General features: G+C 42.3%; 1 protein-coding gene, 1 long non-coding RNA gene and 1 other non-coding gene across 3 annotated transcripts; all 3 read right to left on the bottom strand.

The window, feature by feature from the left end:
• Positions 1-1,210: 1,210 nt before the first annotated feature.
• Positions 1,211-9,545, bottom strand: LOC129860925 (uncharacterized). The gene is made up of 2 exons (XR_008760480.1): positions 8,946-9,545; positions 1,211-5,217 (listed from the first exon to the last, which is right to left on the bottom strand). It is a non-coding gene; the product is annotated as an uncharacterized LOC129860925 (long non-coding RNA).
• trnaf-gaa (transfer RNA phenylalanine (anticodon GAA)) lies at positions 4,329-4,400 on the bottom strand. Its single transcript has one exon. It is a non-coding gene; the product is annotated as a tRNA-Phe (tRNA).
• Positions 9,546-12,266: 2,721 nt separating the features above from the next.
• On the bottom strand, positions 12,267-15,837 carry LOC129860924 (properdin-like). The gene is made up of 10 exons (XM_055931854.1): positions 15,705-15,837; positions 15,358-15,496; positions 15,096-15,277; positions 14,826-14,996; positions 14,516-14,710; positions 14,197-14,370; positions 13,245-13,433; positions 12,951-13,062; positions 12,594-12,720; positions 12,267-12,492 (listed from the first exon to the last, which is right to left on the bottom strand). The coding sequence occupies exons 1-9, from the start codon at positions 15,757-15,759 to the stop codon at positions 12,594-12,596; spliced, it is 1,344 nt and encodes a 447-aa protein (XP_055787829.1). The 5' UTR covers positions 15,760-15,837; the 3' UTR covers positions 12,267-12,492.
• Between the last annotated feature and the right edge of the window lie 638 nt (positions 15,838-16,475).

The following is a 16,475-nucleotide window of genomic DNA, read 5'->3' as shown; positions in this document are numbered from 1 at the left end:
ATTACTTCAGAATTTTACAAATTATTTTCTGAACAAGTTAGCTCCCTTCCTATTTGAAGTCTTTTTAGAGAGTATTCAAAACAATGTTCTACCTCCTACAATGAGTCAGCGGTTAATAACACTGATACCTAAGCCTAAAAAAGAAGTGCTGCTCATCGATAACTGGCGTCCAATTTGTCTTAATAATGACTATAAGATATTAGCCTTACTACTTGCAAAAATATTTAAAGAAGTCCTGGATGCAATCATTGATGAAACAATCTGGCTTTGTGAGGAACATGCATATTTCTAACAATATCAGACTATTGGACATACTTGATTACTCAGACCTAATAACCGAGGATAGCTTCATATTATTTTTTGTAAGGCATTTGACACAGTAGAGCATCAGTTCCTCTTCCACTCCCTTGAGAGACTTGGCTTTGGGGATTTTTTCTGTACTCTCTATTCAAATGGTAACACCTCTATCAAATTGAAATATGGCACCTCACCTAGATTTGAGTTAAAGAGAGGATTTCGGCAAGGCTGTCCTATCTCTCCGTATCTGTTTTTATTAATCACCCAACTTCTTACAAATTCCTTAAATAATAGTCCTGTACAAGGTATTTCCATAGCTGGTAAAGAAATTATTATGAGCCAGCTAGCTGACGATACTACACTTTTTCTGAAAGACGCTAACCAAATTCCCATATGTGATACGATCCTTTTCCAAAGAGTCTGGTCTACATCTTAACATTAATAAATGTGAACTCATGGCTGTAAAAGATTGTGCGACACCTTCATATTATGGTATTCCAGTGAAAGAAGAACTTACATATTTAGGCATACCCATTACTAAGGATCAGAAGTCTAGAGGCTTACTAAATTTTAACCCTCTTATTAAAAAAAAACAGAAGAAGCTAAATTGATGGCTAGAGGGACTTATCTTTAAAAGGAAGAGTCCTAATAACCAAGGCTAACGGTATCTCTAGGCTAACATATGGCGCTCTATCTTTATATCTTGACGGTAAAATAAGCAAGGAGATAGACCAGATGCTTTTCAACTTTCTGTGGAGAAACCGTACCCATTATATTAAGAACACTTTTGTAATGAACACTTATGAGTATGGTGGGCTGAATTTTCTGGACTTTACTACCTTAAATAATACTTTTAAGATCCTTGTAAGGGGTGCGTGTTGGTGGCAGGGAAGTCAGCCGCAGGAGAACGAACTTGGTATAAACGGAGTTGTTTAATAAATACTGACAAACTCCAAAACAACAAAAATGTACAAAATAACAAGTGGGTACAAAACCCGTCGCACACCAATACTAAAATGCACATCACATACAAACAAAACAATCTCCGACAAGGATATGAGGGGAAACAGAAGGTAAAATACACCATATGTAATTGATGGGATTGGAACCAGGTGTGTAGGAAGACAAGACAAAACCAATGGAAAACGAAAAATGGATCAATGATGGCTAGAAGGTCAGTGACGTCGACCGCCGAACACCGCCCGAACAAGGAGAGGGACCGGCGGAAGTCGTGACAATCCTTTGGATAAAATAATTCCTAAGAAGACCCACATCTATGTGGAATTTTATTCCTGTCTTTATCATGAAGACATTTATCATGTCTTCTCTACTTTTGGTGGCCTTAACTTCATGTTGGTTTGCAATTATAATATTGACAAAGTTTCAGTGAAACTTTCTGCTTTTCATCGGCAGGATTTCTTGTCATGGTCCTTAATTTATTAGCATACATTTTCTCCACACAGATATTATTTATGGAATAATCAAGATATATAGTATAAAAATACTTATTTGTTTTTTAAATATTGGTTCTGAAATAATATCCTATTGGTGAGCCAACTTGTAAATGCAGAGTTTTTTAAACTTAGTTATAAGGAATTCTTATCACTTTACAAGGTCCTAACACCTAAAGATTTTGCAATTGTTTTAGATGCCATTCCCTCAGTTATTGCTTTATTATTCAGGAACATTACCACTGTTGACTCATCAGTAGGAAAGATTTGTTTATCTTTTGGTCCATTCAACAACAGAGCGATACGAACCTTGTTTCAGCAGGATGTTGTATCTACACCTTATGTCATGCCTTATTGGAACAGATTTATTGATAATATCTGTTGGAAAAAAGTTTGGATATTGCCACACACATACCTACTTAACAAAATTAAGGAAGTTTCCTTTAAAATTGTTCATAAATATTATCCTGCCAATCACTAAATGAAGAAGTTTAAGGAAAACATAAACTCAAATTGTACCTTTTGTAATGACCACCCAGAAACAGTGTTGCATATTTTTGGGCATTGTATTCATGTAAGGAAACTGTGGCAAGACATCAGAAGATTTATAATTGAACACATTTATGAAGATTTTACAATATTGTGGAGAGATGTACTGCTTGGATTCTTTACCTACAATAGAAATTAACTGAAACACGTTTATGTAATTAATTTCATTATTCTTTTGGCCAAATCTCATATTCACAAATTAAAATTTTAAAACGAAACACCACATTTTATTACCTTACAAAAATAAATGGAACTATATTTTAAGACAATTAAATACTCTATTAACAAAAAAGCTGTCAGAATTCTAAGTGTATGTATGTCCCTTTATGATATTATACCTCAAGCCCAATTGTCCTTTGTATACTATGTATTTCAAGTTTATTTTATATAGCCCTTCGTACATCAGCTAATACAGGGGTCGGGAACCTATGGCTCCCGAGCCAGGTGTGGCTCTTTTGATGATTGCATCTGGCTCGCAGATCAAAAAAAAAAAAAAAAAAAAAAGTGTGATTTTTTATTATTATTTTTTTTATCCCCTTTTCTCCCCAATTTTCGTGGTATCCAATCGCTAGTAATTACTATCTTGTCGCATCGCTACAACTCCCGTACGGGCTCAGGAGAGACAAAGGTCGAAAGCCATGCGTCCTCCGAAGCACAACCCAACCAAACCGCACTGCTTCTTAGCACAGCGCGCCTCCAACCCGGAAGCCAGCCGCAACCAATGTGTCGGAGGAAACACCGTGCACCCGCCCCCCTCGGTTAGCGCGCACTGCACCCGGCCCGCCACAGGAGTTGCTGGAGCATGATGAGACAAGGATATCCCTACCAAACAAACCCTCCCTAACCCGGACGACGCTAAGCCAATTGTGTATCGCCCCACGGACCTCCCGGTCGCGGCCGGCTGCGACCGAGCCTGGGCGCGAACCCAGAGACTCTGGTGGCGCAGCTAGCACTGCGATGCAGTGCTCTAGACCACTGCGCCACCCTGGAGGCCTATTCTCACTTGTTTTAATCCAACCATCGATTTTTCACTGCTCATGTCCTGTTCAGGGCTGCAGGAGCAATTGTCCATTATTTTAATTAAATGATACTGGCCTACGCCGGCCGTTGCTAGGTAAAACAGGTAAACGCCTCCTTTTGAATCAGTCTGCTCGGTCATTAGCTCAAAGCTAACCCTTCGACGAAGAAGATGGCAAAAAGAAAAAAGATGACGAGTATCGTACATTTCAGGACGAATGGACCGAAGAATTCGCCTTTGTGGAGAGAGCAGGTTCTGCGGTGTGTCTAATTTGCAATGACAAAATTACATTGATGAAACGGTCGAATGTAAAGCGGCACTTCGACAAATTCAGAGGCTTATTATACTGACATTTAGTTGAATTCACGTTTAAAATATATTATATGGCTCTCACTGAAATAAATTTCCAAAATATTTGCTTTCATGGCTCTCTTAGTCAAAAAGGTTCCCGACCCCTGAGCTAATATCTCGAAGTGCTGTACAGAAACCCAGCCTAAAACCCCAAACAGCAAGCAATGCAGGTGTAGAAGCACGGCGGCTAGGAAAAACTCCCTAGAAAGGCCAAAACCTTGGAAGAAACCTAGGAGGAACCAGGCTATGCGGGGTGGCCAGTCCTCTTCTGGCTGTGCCGGGTGGAGATTATTAACTTGTGTTCCCACAAGTACTTCCTGTATGGATTTGCTGTTAATAAAATTAAAAAAAAAAATAATAATAATAATAATATCCCCGGATTGGTCTATTTAGTTTGCTTCCAAGCGTTCCCGTAAAATTCGCGATGTTGCGTCTCTGAGTTTAGAAACTCTGTGTTTATAACGTCATTGTTCCATCCATGTACGGGCCGGGTGTTGTAAATATAAAATGAGAACAGAACGAGAGAGGCAGCCTTTCTATGTAGCTGGCATCAATGCAGGTAGTGCAAAATAAAGTCAAAACACCCATCAGGTAGCATACCGGTGTTTTGCAAGCATTAAAAGGACAGTTCCGCGAGACTATGCTACACAGGAAAAACTAACTGCCAAAACCCGGGATCGAACCAGGGACTTCAGATCTTCAGTCTAACGCTCTCCCAACTGAGCTATTTCGGCCACGATATGAAAACAGACAACTGCGATCACTAAGTCCACTTTTTGGTATTTTGCCTTAACGTTACATTCCCACTGATTCTGTAAGAGTATACGTTATAAGTGCCTCATGAGCTTAGTTCAACTGTCGTACTCCATCAGAACCCAGAATATAAGCTTGTTTTACTTAATTGTTTGTATACAATGTCATTGTAAACAAACAATGTAACGCCTCAAAACATGGTTTATGTTGATGTCATGGCTCTGGCTTTGACTTTTAGAGTGAATATCAAATCAAATGTATTTATATAGCCCTTCTTACATCAGCTGATATCTCAAGGTGCTGTACAGAAACCCAGCCTAAAACTCCAAACAGCAAGCAATGCAGGTGTAGAAGCACGGTGGCTAGGAAAAACTCCCTAGAAATGCCAAAACCTATAGAGGAACCAGGCTATGAGGGGTGGCCAGTCCTCTTCTGGCTGAGCCGGGTGGAGATTATAACAGAACATGGCCAAGATGTTCAAATGTTCATAAATGACCAGCATGGTCAAATAATAATAATCACACAAGTTGTCGAGGGTGGAACAAGTCAGCACCTCAGGAGTAAATGTCAGTTGGCTTTTCATAGCCGATCATTAAGAGTATCTCTACCGCTCCTGCTGCCTCTAGAGAGTTGAAAACAGCAGGTCTGGGACAGATAGCACGTCCGGTGAACAGGTCAGGGTTCCATAGCCGAAGGCAGAACAGTTGAAACTGGAGCAGCAGCACAGCCAGGTGGACTGGGGACAGCAAGGAGTCATCATGCCAGGTAGTCCTGAGGCATGGTCCTAGTGCTCAGGTCCTCCGAGAGAGAAAGAAAGAAAGAGAGAGAGAGAGAATTAGAGAGAGCATACTTAAATTCACACAGGACACCGGATAAGACAGGAGAAATACTCCAGATAGAACAGGCTGACTCTAGCCCCCCGACACATAAACTACTGCAGCATAAATACTGGAGGCTGAGACAGGAGGGGTCAGGAGACACTGTGGACCCATCCGATGATACCCCCAGACAGGGCCAAACAGGCAGGATATAACCCCACCCACTTTGGCAAAGGGGGGGGGGGGGCGCCAACCCAGACAGGAAGATCACATCAGTGACTCAACCCACTCAAGTGACGCACCCCTCTTAGGGACGGCATGGAAGAGCACCAGTAAGCCAGTGACTCAGCCCCTGTAATAGGGTTAGAGGCAAAGAATCCCAGTGGAGAGAGAGGAACCGGCCAGGCAGAGACAGCAAGGGCGGTTCATTGCTCCAGAGCCTTTCCGTTCACATTCACACTCCTGAGCCAGACTCCACTCAATCATATGACCCACTGAAAAGATGAGTCTTCAGTAAAGACTTAAAGGTTGAGACCGAGTCTGCGTCTCTCACATGGGTAGGCAGACCATTCCATAAAAATTGAGCTCTATAGGAGAAAGCCTTGCCTCCAGCTGTTTGCTTAGAAATTCTAGGGACAATTAGGAGGCCTGCGTCTTGTGACCATAGCGTACGTGTAGGTATGTACGGCAGGACCAAATTGGAAAGATAGGTAGGAGCAAGCCCATGTAATGCTTTGTAGGTTAGCAGTAAAACCTTGAAATCAGCCCTTGCCTTAACAGGAAGCCAGTGTAGGGAGGCTAGCACTGGAGTAATATGATCAAATGTTTGGGTTCTAGTCAGGATTCTAGCAGACGTATTTAGCACTAACTGAAGTTTTATTTAGTGCTTTATCCGAGTAGCCAGAAAGTAGAGCATTGCAGTAGTCTGAACCTAGAAGTAACAAAAGCATGGATTCATTTTTCTGCATCATTTTTTGACAGAAAGTTTCTGATTTTTGCAATGTTACGTAAATGGAAAAAAGCTGTCCTTGAAACAGTCTTGATATGTTCGTCAAAAGATGGATCAGGGTCCAGAGTAACGCCAAGGTCCTTCACAGTTTTATTTGAGACGACTGTACAACCATCAAGATTAATTGTCAGATTCAACAGAAGATCTCTTTGTTTCTTGGGACCTAGAACAAGCATCTCTGTTTTGTCCGAGTTTAAAAGTAGAAAGTTTGCAGCCATCCACTTCCTTATGTCTGAAACACAGGCTTCTAGCGGGGGCAATTTTGGGGCTTCACCATGTTTCATTGAAATGTACTGTGTGTGTGTTATCACTCCCCCTAACAGGGAGGGGGCCAGAGACAATTACTCGATGCCGACACATCTTTCTAGCTGATTTACAGGCTGAAGCTATGTTGCGCTTGGTGACCTCTGACTGTTTCATCCTAACATCGTTGGTGCCGAAGTGGATAACAATATCTCTATACTCTCTACACTCGCCAGTTTTAGCTTTAGCCATCACCATCTTCAGATTAGCCTTAACTTTGGTAGCCCTGCTCCCTGGTAAACAGTGTATGATCGCTGGATGATTCGTTTTAAGTATAATACTGTGGGTAATGGAGTCGCCACTGACTCGTTTTTTTTCAATTTGTCAGAGCTAATGGTGGGCAGCTTCGGCGTCTCAGACCCCGTAACGGGAGGAGTAGAGACCAGAGACGGCTTGGCCTCAGACTCGCTGCTTAATGGGGAAAACCGGTTGAAAGTTTCTGTCGGCTGAATGAGCGACACTACAGCATTTCCCTCCAGAAGCCATGAGAAAGTTGTCCGGCTGCGGGGACCGTGCGAGGGGATTTGTACTAACGTTACTATCTGTACTTACTGGTGGCACAGACGCCGTTTCATCCTTTCCTACACTGAAATTACCCTTGCCTAACGATTGCGTCTGAAGCTGGGCTTGCAGCACAGCTATCCTCGCCGTAAGGTAATCGTTCCCCTGTATATTATGAGTACAGCGACTGCAATTAGAAGGCATCATGTTAATGTTACTACTTAGCTTCGGCTGTTGGAAGTCCTGACGAACCATGTCCAGATAAAGCGTCCGGAGTGAAAAAGTTGAATGAAAAAAAGTTGAGTGAGGGAAAAACTAAAAATATAAACGGTAATTAAAAAGTAAAAACCGTAAAGTTGTCAGGTAGCAAAGTAAGGTTGGCAACAAAACGCACAGAAACACGCAAACAAGTCTGCAAGTGGAGAATACACTTGCAGACTGGAGAATACATTTCTCCAGTCCCATGCATCAGCTTTTTACCAGACCATAACAATGGAAGGGTTTTACCAAAACAGTGGAAGGGTCATCGCTCTGATATTTTTTGAATGGCAGAGTTCCCATTAATTAAACATCGAAAATATGTTTGGTAATGTACCCAGGGGCGCAACTTTGGTTTTAGAAGTGTGGGGCCATAATAAAATAATACAAAATTATAACGTATTTTTTAGGGGGTAGATCAACTTTAATATTGCAGATAGATTGAGTATACCACATCAGTCACCAGCTGCATCAATAAGTGCATTGATGATGTCTTCCCAAAAGTGACCATACATACATACGCTAACCAGAAGTCATGGATTACAGACAACATCTGCACCAGGCTAAAGGGTAGAGGTGCCACTTTCAAGGAGAGGGACTCTAACCCGGACGCTTATAAGAAATCCAGCAATGCCCCCCCCCCCGAACCATCAAACAGGCAAAGCGTCAATACAGGACTAAGATTGAATCCTATTATGTATAACAAGTGGCAACAGTGAGGGACTTGTTTCTGGAGAGATGGATCTTTAAAAGTAGAAGCACGAACTGTTTGGGCATAGACCTGGATAGTATGACAGAACTCTGCAGGCAATCTACAGTAGATTGCAATTCCACCCCCTTTAGCAGTTCTGTCTTGATGGAAAATGTTGTAATTGGGGATGGAAATGTCAGAATTTTGGTGGCAATCCTAAGCCAGGATTCAGACACGGCTAGGACATCAGGGTTGGCGGAGTGTGCTAAAGCAGTGAGTAAAGCAAATTTAGGGAGGAGGCGTCTGATGTTAACATGCATGAACCCAAAGCTTTTACGGTTGCAGAAGTCAACAAATGAGAGTGCCTGGGGACACACAGGGCCTAGATTAATCTCTACATCACCAGAGGAACAGAGGAGGAGTAGAATGAGGGTACGGCTAAAGGCTATAAGAACTGGTCGTCCAGTGCTTTGGGAACAGAGAATAAAAGGAGCTAATTTCTGGGCGTGGTAGGGTAGATTCAGGGCATAGTGTACAGACAAGGGTATGGTAGGGTGTGAGTACAGTGGGGGTAAACCTAGGCATTGAGTGACGATGAGAAAGGTTGCATCTCTGGAGGCGCCAGTTAAGCTAAGTGCGGTCTCCACATGTGTGGGGGGTGGGACAAGGGGGCTATCTGAGGCATGTTGAGCAGGACTAGGGGTTCCACAGTAAAATAAAACAATGAGAGCTGCCCTAAACAAGGCATATTGACATTAGAGAAAGGTATAAAGCAATCACAGGTGTTGATTGAAAGAGCTAAGACAACAACGGGTGAGACAACAACGGGTAAACAGCTAGGACAACAACAACGGGTAAATGGCGATGAAAGGGCAGAGAGGGTCAGTTAGCTACACACAGGGCCTGAGATCGAGGCTGGGGCCGACAGCTAAACAAAATGAAGTACCGTGTTAATGAACAGTCCAGCAGGCATCAGCTGTGTAGCCGAGTGATCATAGGGTCCAATGAGCAGCAATAGATGAAACAGGGAGCTTTTCGGAAGCAGATTACTACGCTAGGCGAGCGGGAGACATGGCATTCAGGAAGCTAGCAATCCGGGTCTAGCAGAAGGATCATCACCAACATCTGCGACGCACAGGCCAGTTGAGAGCATATCGGTCGAATTACACCAGCAGACCAGTCGTGATGGATCGGCGCGGCTCCGTGTCGACAAAGGGTCCAGGCCAATTGGCAAGAGAGGTATTGTAGGTGGTGTACTTTGTTTGCTAGCCGGGAAATGGGCCTAGCTCGAGGCTAACTGGTGCATGCTTCTGGACAAGGGCGTTAGCCACAATAGCCACTTGGTAGCAACTAGCTAGCTGCGAAGATCCGGTGTAATTAGTAAGGAACTCCCCTCACGTGGGTGTCTAGGTTTAAATTGAAAAGCCCTCTGTAGAATGAGTATGACATGCCTGCCTTAAAGGTTAACTCTCAACCCCAATTTCAGCCTTTGCCCAACCCCTTCAAATTTGCAAAAGATCCATTCTGGGCTGCGTTCAGTAAGCTTTTACGTTCTGGAATCTTCAATTGAACAGAAACGGTGCTGTACTGAACGACCAGTTGAAAAACGGGAAGGGGTTGGGTTGTGGATTGGGGAACACTGTCAGCATGGATACTGCCCTTTAAATACGTCACTCATTGCTTCAAGCCACACCTCGCCACCCCCACCAAACAGGAGCAAATGTACCTCAATGTCTTCAAGCACATACAAGAACGATTTTGGGAAACGTGTCGTTCAGTACAAACCATTCCAAAACGTAGCAAACATTCAAGCAAACTGAACACACCTCAGGTGAGAAGTTGTGGGTAGGGGGAATTGCTCATAAATATTTATAAATTAACGTAGTTGTACATGAGCCCAACATTTTATCATTCTTACCAGAAGTCCACTGGCACGCTCTGATAATAAAATGACCTTTATCTCACAGTGGTAAAGCTCAGAGTTCCTGACATCTATTGCCACTTGCGTTATAAGTTTGAATCCCCCATGGGGCGCAAGAAAAAAAGTGTGCTCACATTTAGGAGGAAAAGTGCAATCATCACCTTGAAAATGAAAATGAGTGGCTCAATTCAATCCACCACGCGTTGCAGTATTTACGAAGTAGCTCTTTTTCCAATTGTCAAATTAATTAAGATTGGTTTTGGGTAGTGTATAAAAACCTGCAACTACTACCAGAGCGACCCCTCTCACAGGTATACTTTCCCTTTTCAGAATTAGAGGTGTGTGGGCATGGGATGAATATTGTAAATAAAGTATTTGGAAAAAATATATCTTCCCCATGTGGGATTAGTACTCACAGCTAAATATTTTTTGAACTAACCCAAGATAGACCACAGCCTGTCATTTCCAATGGGAGCAAATGAATAATTGTGGGCAGAACAAGCAAGGAGGTGGGCAGAACCAAGCATGAGCAAGCGACATCCTTTTGGCGCATTCTAGCATGTATTTGCATACAGTGCATTCGGAAAGTATTCAGACCCAGTGACTTTTTCCACATTTTGTTACATTTCAGCCTTATTCTAAATTAAATTAAACATGTTCCTCATCAATCTACACATGTCACGGATTCCTCCGGAACTTTCATTAATCACACCTGGCCCCTATTCCCAATGATTAGTAATTGTATAAGTGTGTCCTTGGTTTACCATTGTCCTGTCGATTGTCCTGTCTGTTTGTTCGTGTGAGTACCTGTGCTGTGTATTTTGGCTTTCGTACTATTGTGGATTTTGCAGATGATTACGCGTCTCGTCTCGCGCTTATGTTATTTATTCGAGGTACTCCTCGCTTTTGTTTGGTCTTCATGCCTGTGCCTTTACACGGCACGCCGTAATTTGGGTGTAATAACAAACCCTATTACGCATTCCTGCGCCTGTCTTCCGACCCTCGTTCCAACGTGACAACACACAATATACCATCATGACAAAGCAAAATAAAGTTTTTAGAAATGTTTGAACTGTATTAAAAATAAAAACAGAAATACCTTATTTACGTAAGTATTCAGAAAGCCAGCATCCCGGAGTCACTGTTGAGACTGGTGTTTTGCGGGTACTATTAATTTAAGCTGCCAGTTGAGGACTTGTGAGGCGTCTGTTTCTCAAACTAGACACTCTAATGTACTTGTCCTCTTGCTCAGTTGTGCACTGGGGCCTCCCACTCCTCTTTTGGTTAGGCCACTTTACGCTGTACTGTGAAGGGAGTAGTACACAGCGTTGTACGAGATCTTCAGTTTCTTGGCAATTTCTCGCATGGAATAGCATTCATTTCTCAGAACAAGAATTTACTGACGAGTTTCAAAAGAAAGTTATTTGTTTCTAGCCATTTTGAGCCTGTAATCGAACCCACAAATGCTGATGCTCCAGATACTCAACTAGTCTAAAGAAGACCAGTTTTATTGCTTCTTTAAATCAGGACAACAGTTTTCAGTTGTGCTAATATAATTGCAAAAGGGTTTTCTAATGATCAATTAGCTAATCCAAGTTTATAATTTTAAAAGGCTAACACAACATGCCATTGGAACACAGGAGTGATGGTTGCTGATAATGGGCCTCTGTACGCTTATATAGATATTCAATTTTTAAAAATCTGCCGTTTCCAGCTACAGTAGTCATTTACAACATTAACAATGTCTACACTGTATGTCTGATCAATTTGATGTTATTTTAATGGACAAAAAAAAAAGGACATTTCTAAGTGACCCCAAACTTTTGAACGGTAGTGTAGGTACTGGATGGCAGGAAGCTTGGGCCCAGTGATGTACTGGGCCGTACACATTACCCTCTGTTGCGCCTTACGGTCAGATGCCGAGCAGTTGCCATACTAGGCGGTGATGCAACCGATCAGGATGCTCCCGATGGTGCAGCTGTAGGGCTTTAAGGATCTGGGGACACATACCAAATCTTTTCAGTCTCCTGGGGGGAAAAGGTTTTCTCGTGACCTCTTCACAACTGTCTTGGTGTGTTTGGACCATGATAGTTCGTTGGTGATGTGGACACCAAGGAACTTGAAACTCTCAACACGCTCCACGACAGCCCCATCGATGTTAATGGAGGCCTGTTCGGCCCACCTTTTCCTGTGGTCCATGATCTGCTCCTTTGTCTTGCTCACATTGAGGGAGAGGTTGTTGTCCTGGCACCACACAATTTGTTATGCATTAATGAAGTTTTCAATAATCACTACAGTTAATGCAATGCTGCATTTGAAATTAAAAGACTTCATAGACTAAAGCAATTCCTTGAAAGGAAGTGAACAATGTTTTTTTAATTTCTTTAGGAAATTACATTATTATGAAAAGTGTAGTCATAATAAACTACTTTGTGTTACTACTGGTTCATGAAGGCTGCATAGACATATGTGACCAAAGGCAGCGAAATCACATGGCTAGACAATTCAATGTGTCATTTTCTAAGTTGACAATCCTTATCCCCCTCCAGGCTTGTGTTTTGATCAAAAGACTCTGAAAAAAGTCAGACATTTAGAGATAGCATTAGAGGTGACCAAAGTCCATTTAAAATTGATATAGCAACTGTGAAATCAATGTTAATGATAAGGTATTACCTATGTGTCACATAGAGGAACCTTTATACAAGCCCGAGTCTCTTGTGTGTCCTTCAACAGTGTGCAGTTCGCATCTGGCGTCCCTTCAAAATATGCTTTAGCCTTAATAGGATACCCTATTGCCTCCCTGGCATGGAAACAAATAGCAAATAAAGAGTTAGATTCACCCAATTTACACACCAAACAATAGCAGAGTGCACAGATTTCACACTGCACCAGATAATATTGAATGTGCCACTGAGCCCAAGCACTGCCTAAATTGTGTGTAGCCTACTTATTGAGAGGCATAAGAGTAGATACACACAAATTACTTGGTTAATCAGTGTGTAATAATAGTATACTATACAGTCTCCTTACGGGTATTCTGAGAGATTAGGTATGCACTTGCGTTCTCTGGTCCTTTTGGCTCCTTCTCCACAGGGGGGCTCACAATGACTCCACTCACTCCATTCACTCCAGTTACCATCAACTAAACACAAGTGAAGCATTATGTGAGGAACATAACTTCTTAGTCTACTGGTTATGAAATCTGATTTATATTATTCAACTATCACTGAAAAACAATGCAACACTTGGATTGAATTAAAGTTGAAAAAGGCATCAAAACAAACACAGCTCAATCAATGGAGGAAAGAAAAAAAATTAACTCACAGTAGCAATATTTAATGTCAAAGCAGGGCCTGTAGTCTGTGATCTTTCCTTCACACGTCAGCCCACCAAAACCTGTGTGTTCACACCATCTTTGGCGTCTTTGCTGTCCACCAATTTTACGACAGTTAATTTTTCCTCTATTAGATTTACATTCTTCCCATGTCCCCCACTGCGACCACTGACCATCCACTGTGGAACAAAGAAATAACTATTATCCCCATGGGAAGTCTTTCAGTTCTTAGGAGGGCTTGAAGGACACAATGGTTACACTACTGAATACCATACACAGTGTTACGAAACCAACTAGCTAGCCTACAGATGTTGATACACTCGCTATGTCTAGGGGTCCTAGAACTAGCTAAATGGTCTGTAACCTGATTTAATCTGTGCATTTATGTGAAAAGTCAAAGTATGCGGACAGTGTTGTATGCATGTGCCCCCAGGGGACAGCAACCTTAACTCGGTCCAGGGCCAGCACTGTCTTGAACCCCAGGTTGGCCAGCCCAAGGGGATTATCATTTGTTCAGTTCATGGTGATGAAAATAATTATATACAAAAAGGAAAGAACAAAAATCCAAAACTAAAGAGGTAACGCAAAACAAACACTGGCAGGCCGTACCTGTGTGCTTATCAAGTTCTCGCACAATACTTGGACCCGGTTACCGCTGCCACCTAGAGATGTGGTGTGGAAGGGTGCTGTCTATCTTTTGCTAACACTAAACTACGCCCCATATCATAACAGTAATATTATTACTGTTAAAGTATATAATATTATAATTACAGTGACTAAAATATAAACATCTGACCTCAGTTGTGTGAAAGCTATAATCCTCTCAAGAGAGGCTAAGTTTGATCAAATGACTCATTCACTAAAAACAACATTTGCTCAGAGGTTAATAACTGATGAAATGGGCAGAGGGAATGGGTTATTCTCTGGCTGTCAGTATTTTACCTGGGCAATGGTTTTTGCTATTGCAGATTTGTGTGTCTTTATTAGATCCAGAGCAGGGCAGACCTCCATGTTTAGGGGCTGGGTTGTCACACTGTCTGAGCATTTCCTTAACCCCCACCCCACAGGTAACGGAGCAGGAGCTGGGTGGGGCCCATGGCCCCCAGTTACCATTCACTGTTGAGGATAAAGAGGGAGGTTTGTTTTACATACACTATGAGTACATGTTAATGCTACATTCTGTGTATGAATACAAGCAATAGCTTTAGGATATCAGTCAGAACCTCAGAGGAAAATTTGATTGCTTTGCCATGTCATTTACCAGCACATGAAGGAAGCTCATCACATATCCTAGTTTCACTCCCTAACCCAGGGCATTCATCACCAGGGGGTTCTGAGGACGGTGGTGGATTGGAGCATGATCTGCAGCGCCGCTGTGTAGGTCTGGGTAAATCCTCCCTTGCACAAGTGCCTGAGCATGGCTGCCAAGTCTCCCAGTTTGACCAACCACCATGGGCTACAGTCGAAATAGGAGGTGAGTGGTGAAAACATGTCAAACTTGTATCATGTATGGAGATTGCTATTGCATTACATGAAGGAATAGAGTGTGTCTTTATCATGATGGTCATTACTTGGACAGACGCGATCAACCACGCAGTGTTCCTCCTCTTCACTTGGACCTTCGCAGCTGCTTCCACATCTAGGTGGTGGTTCGGTGCATGTCCTCACTCTCTTTCTCATGCCCTTCTCACAAGTTGCTGAACAGGGCTGCCACTCACCCCACTTGCTCCATTGTCCATGTTCTGAACAATTTTCAGCAAGATCATCAAAAGAGGCACAAAATACCTTGACTTCAGATATGATTGAATGTATGTTCCCTGACTGTTAGAAAGGGTCTGTACCTGGACAACAGTCTGGCTCAATGCAGACTTTGGTCTCTAACGTTAGTTTCTGAAGCTCTTGAAGGCTACTCTTCGGAGTACATTTTCCCTGTCCCTGGCATTCTCGTCGTCTCTGCGAAACTCCCTCCTTACAGGGGACAGAGCAGCGGCCCCAAGTAGTCCATTCAGACCACGAAGCTGGGCTACAGGTGACATAAAACACACCATATCACATCCTGCACTGGGACATTAGACATCCAAATCTGAACCAATTGAGACTCACCCACAAAACTTGCATTTTCCATCTGCTCCAATGTAGCCATAGTGAGGGTTAAGACAACAGTCTTCAATTGTCACTTCTCCCAGGAGATCGCCACATTCCCCATTATCAAACCTGCTGTAACATTTCACCTCCTGTGATACTGGAAATGTATAAATTGTTCTAGTCACTGCTTCAATCATTTTTTTCTAGCATTTTACCATATTATTAAAAAGTAACGTGATGTGTCTAGCATAATAGTGAAGTGTTGTGTTCACAAATCAATATACTAAATATCACATTTAGTTTACTGTTGTTATGAGGTTCAAAATAAATATTTATTTTTAAACAACAATAATAAAGTCACTGACCTGATTCCCTGAAGGTGATCAGCAAAACCAATGAAGTCCACAACACCTGGACCATTTCTCTGTCGGTCTATGCCTAGTACTTCTTACTCTAGCTCTCTGTCCACTCTCACTAGCAGGCTTCTCCAGAGATACTGTATATAATGACGAGATGGTATTGTCCCCGCCCTAACAATGGGAGTCGTCCCAAAGGCGAGGAAGGCAGGTGATCTGCTCTGCTTATCAGTCTCTCTATGATTGGTCTACTTTTTGCTGTATTCTCGCGGGAGTGGGACCTCTCACTTCACCTCTTCCTCTCTGGTTTATGTTTCACTTTATTGGAATTTGGAAACAAATAGGAACGGCATGCATCCCATTCCCGTAAGGTTAATAAACTCATACCTCCCCCTGACCATCTTGATCTGTTTGCAGCATTGTTACGCAATTGTTGGACAAAATGCCAAATGCACTACCTAGCTATGTTTAAGTATCCACCCAAATCTAACTGCCTGCAGCTCAGAAAATGCATATTCTTGATACCATTTCAAAGGAAACCCTTTGAAGTTTGTGGAAATGTGAAATGAATGTAGTAGAATATAACACATTAGATCTGGTAAAAGATAATACAAAGAAAAAAGCATGCGCTTTTTTGTACAATCATCTTTGAAATGCAAGAGAAAGGCCATAATGTATTATTCCAGCCCAGGCACAATTTAGATTTTGGCCACTAGATGACAGCAGTGCATCTGCAAAGTTTTAGACTGATCCAATGAACCATTGCATTTCTGTTCAAAA

The sequence above is a fragment of the Salvelinus fontinalis genome, chromosome 8 (assembly GCF_029448725.1).
Source record: "Salvelinus fontinalis isolate EN_2023a chromosome 8, ASM2944872v1, whole genome shotgun sequence".
Lineage (NCBI taxonomy): Eukaryota > Metazoa > Chordata > Actinopteri > Salmoniformes > Salmonidae > Salvelinus > Salvelinus fontinalis.
Note: the sequence above shows the minus strand (reverse complement) of the source record. Positions and strands in the feature narration are given on the sequence as shown.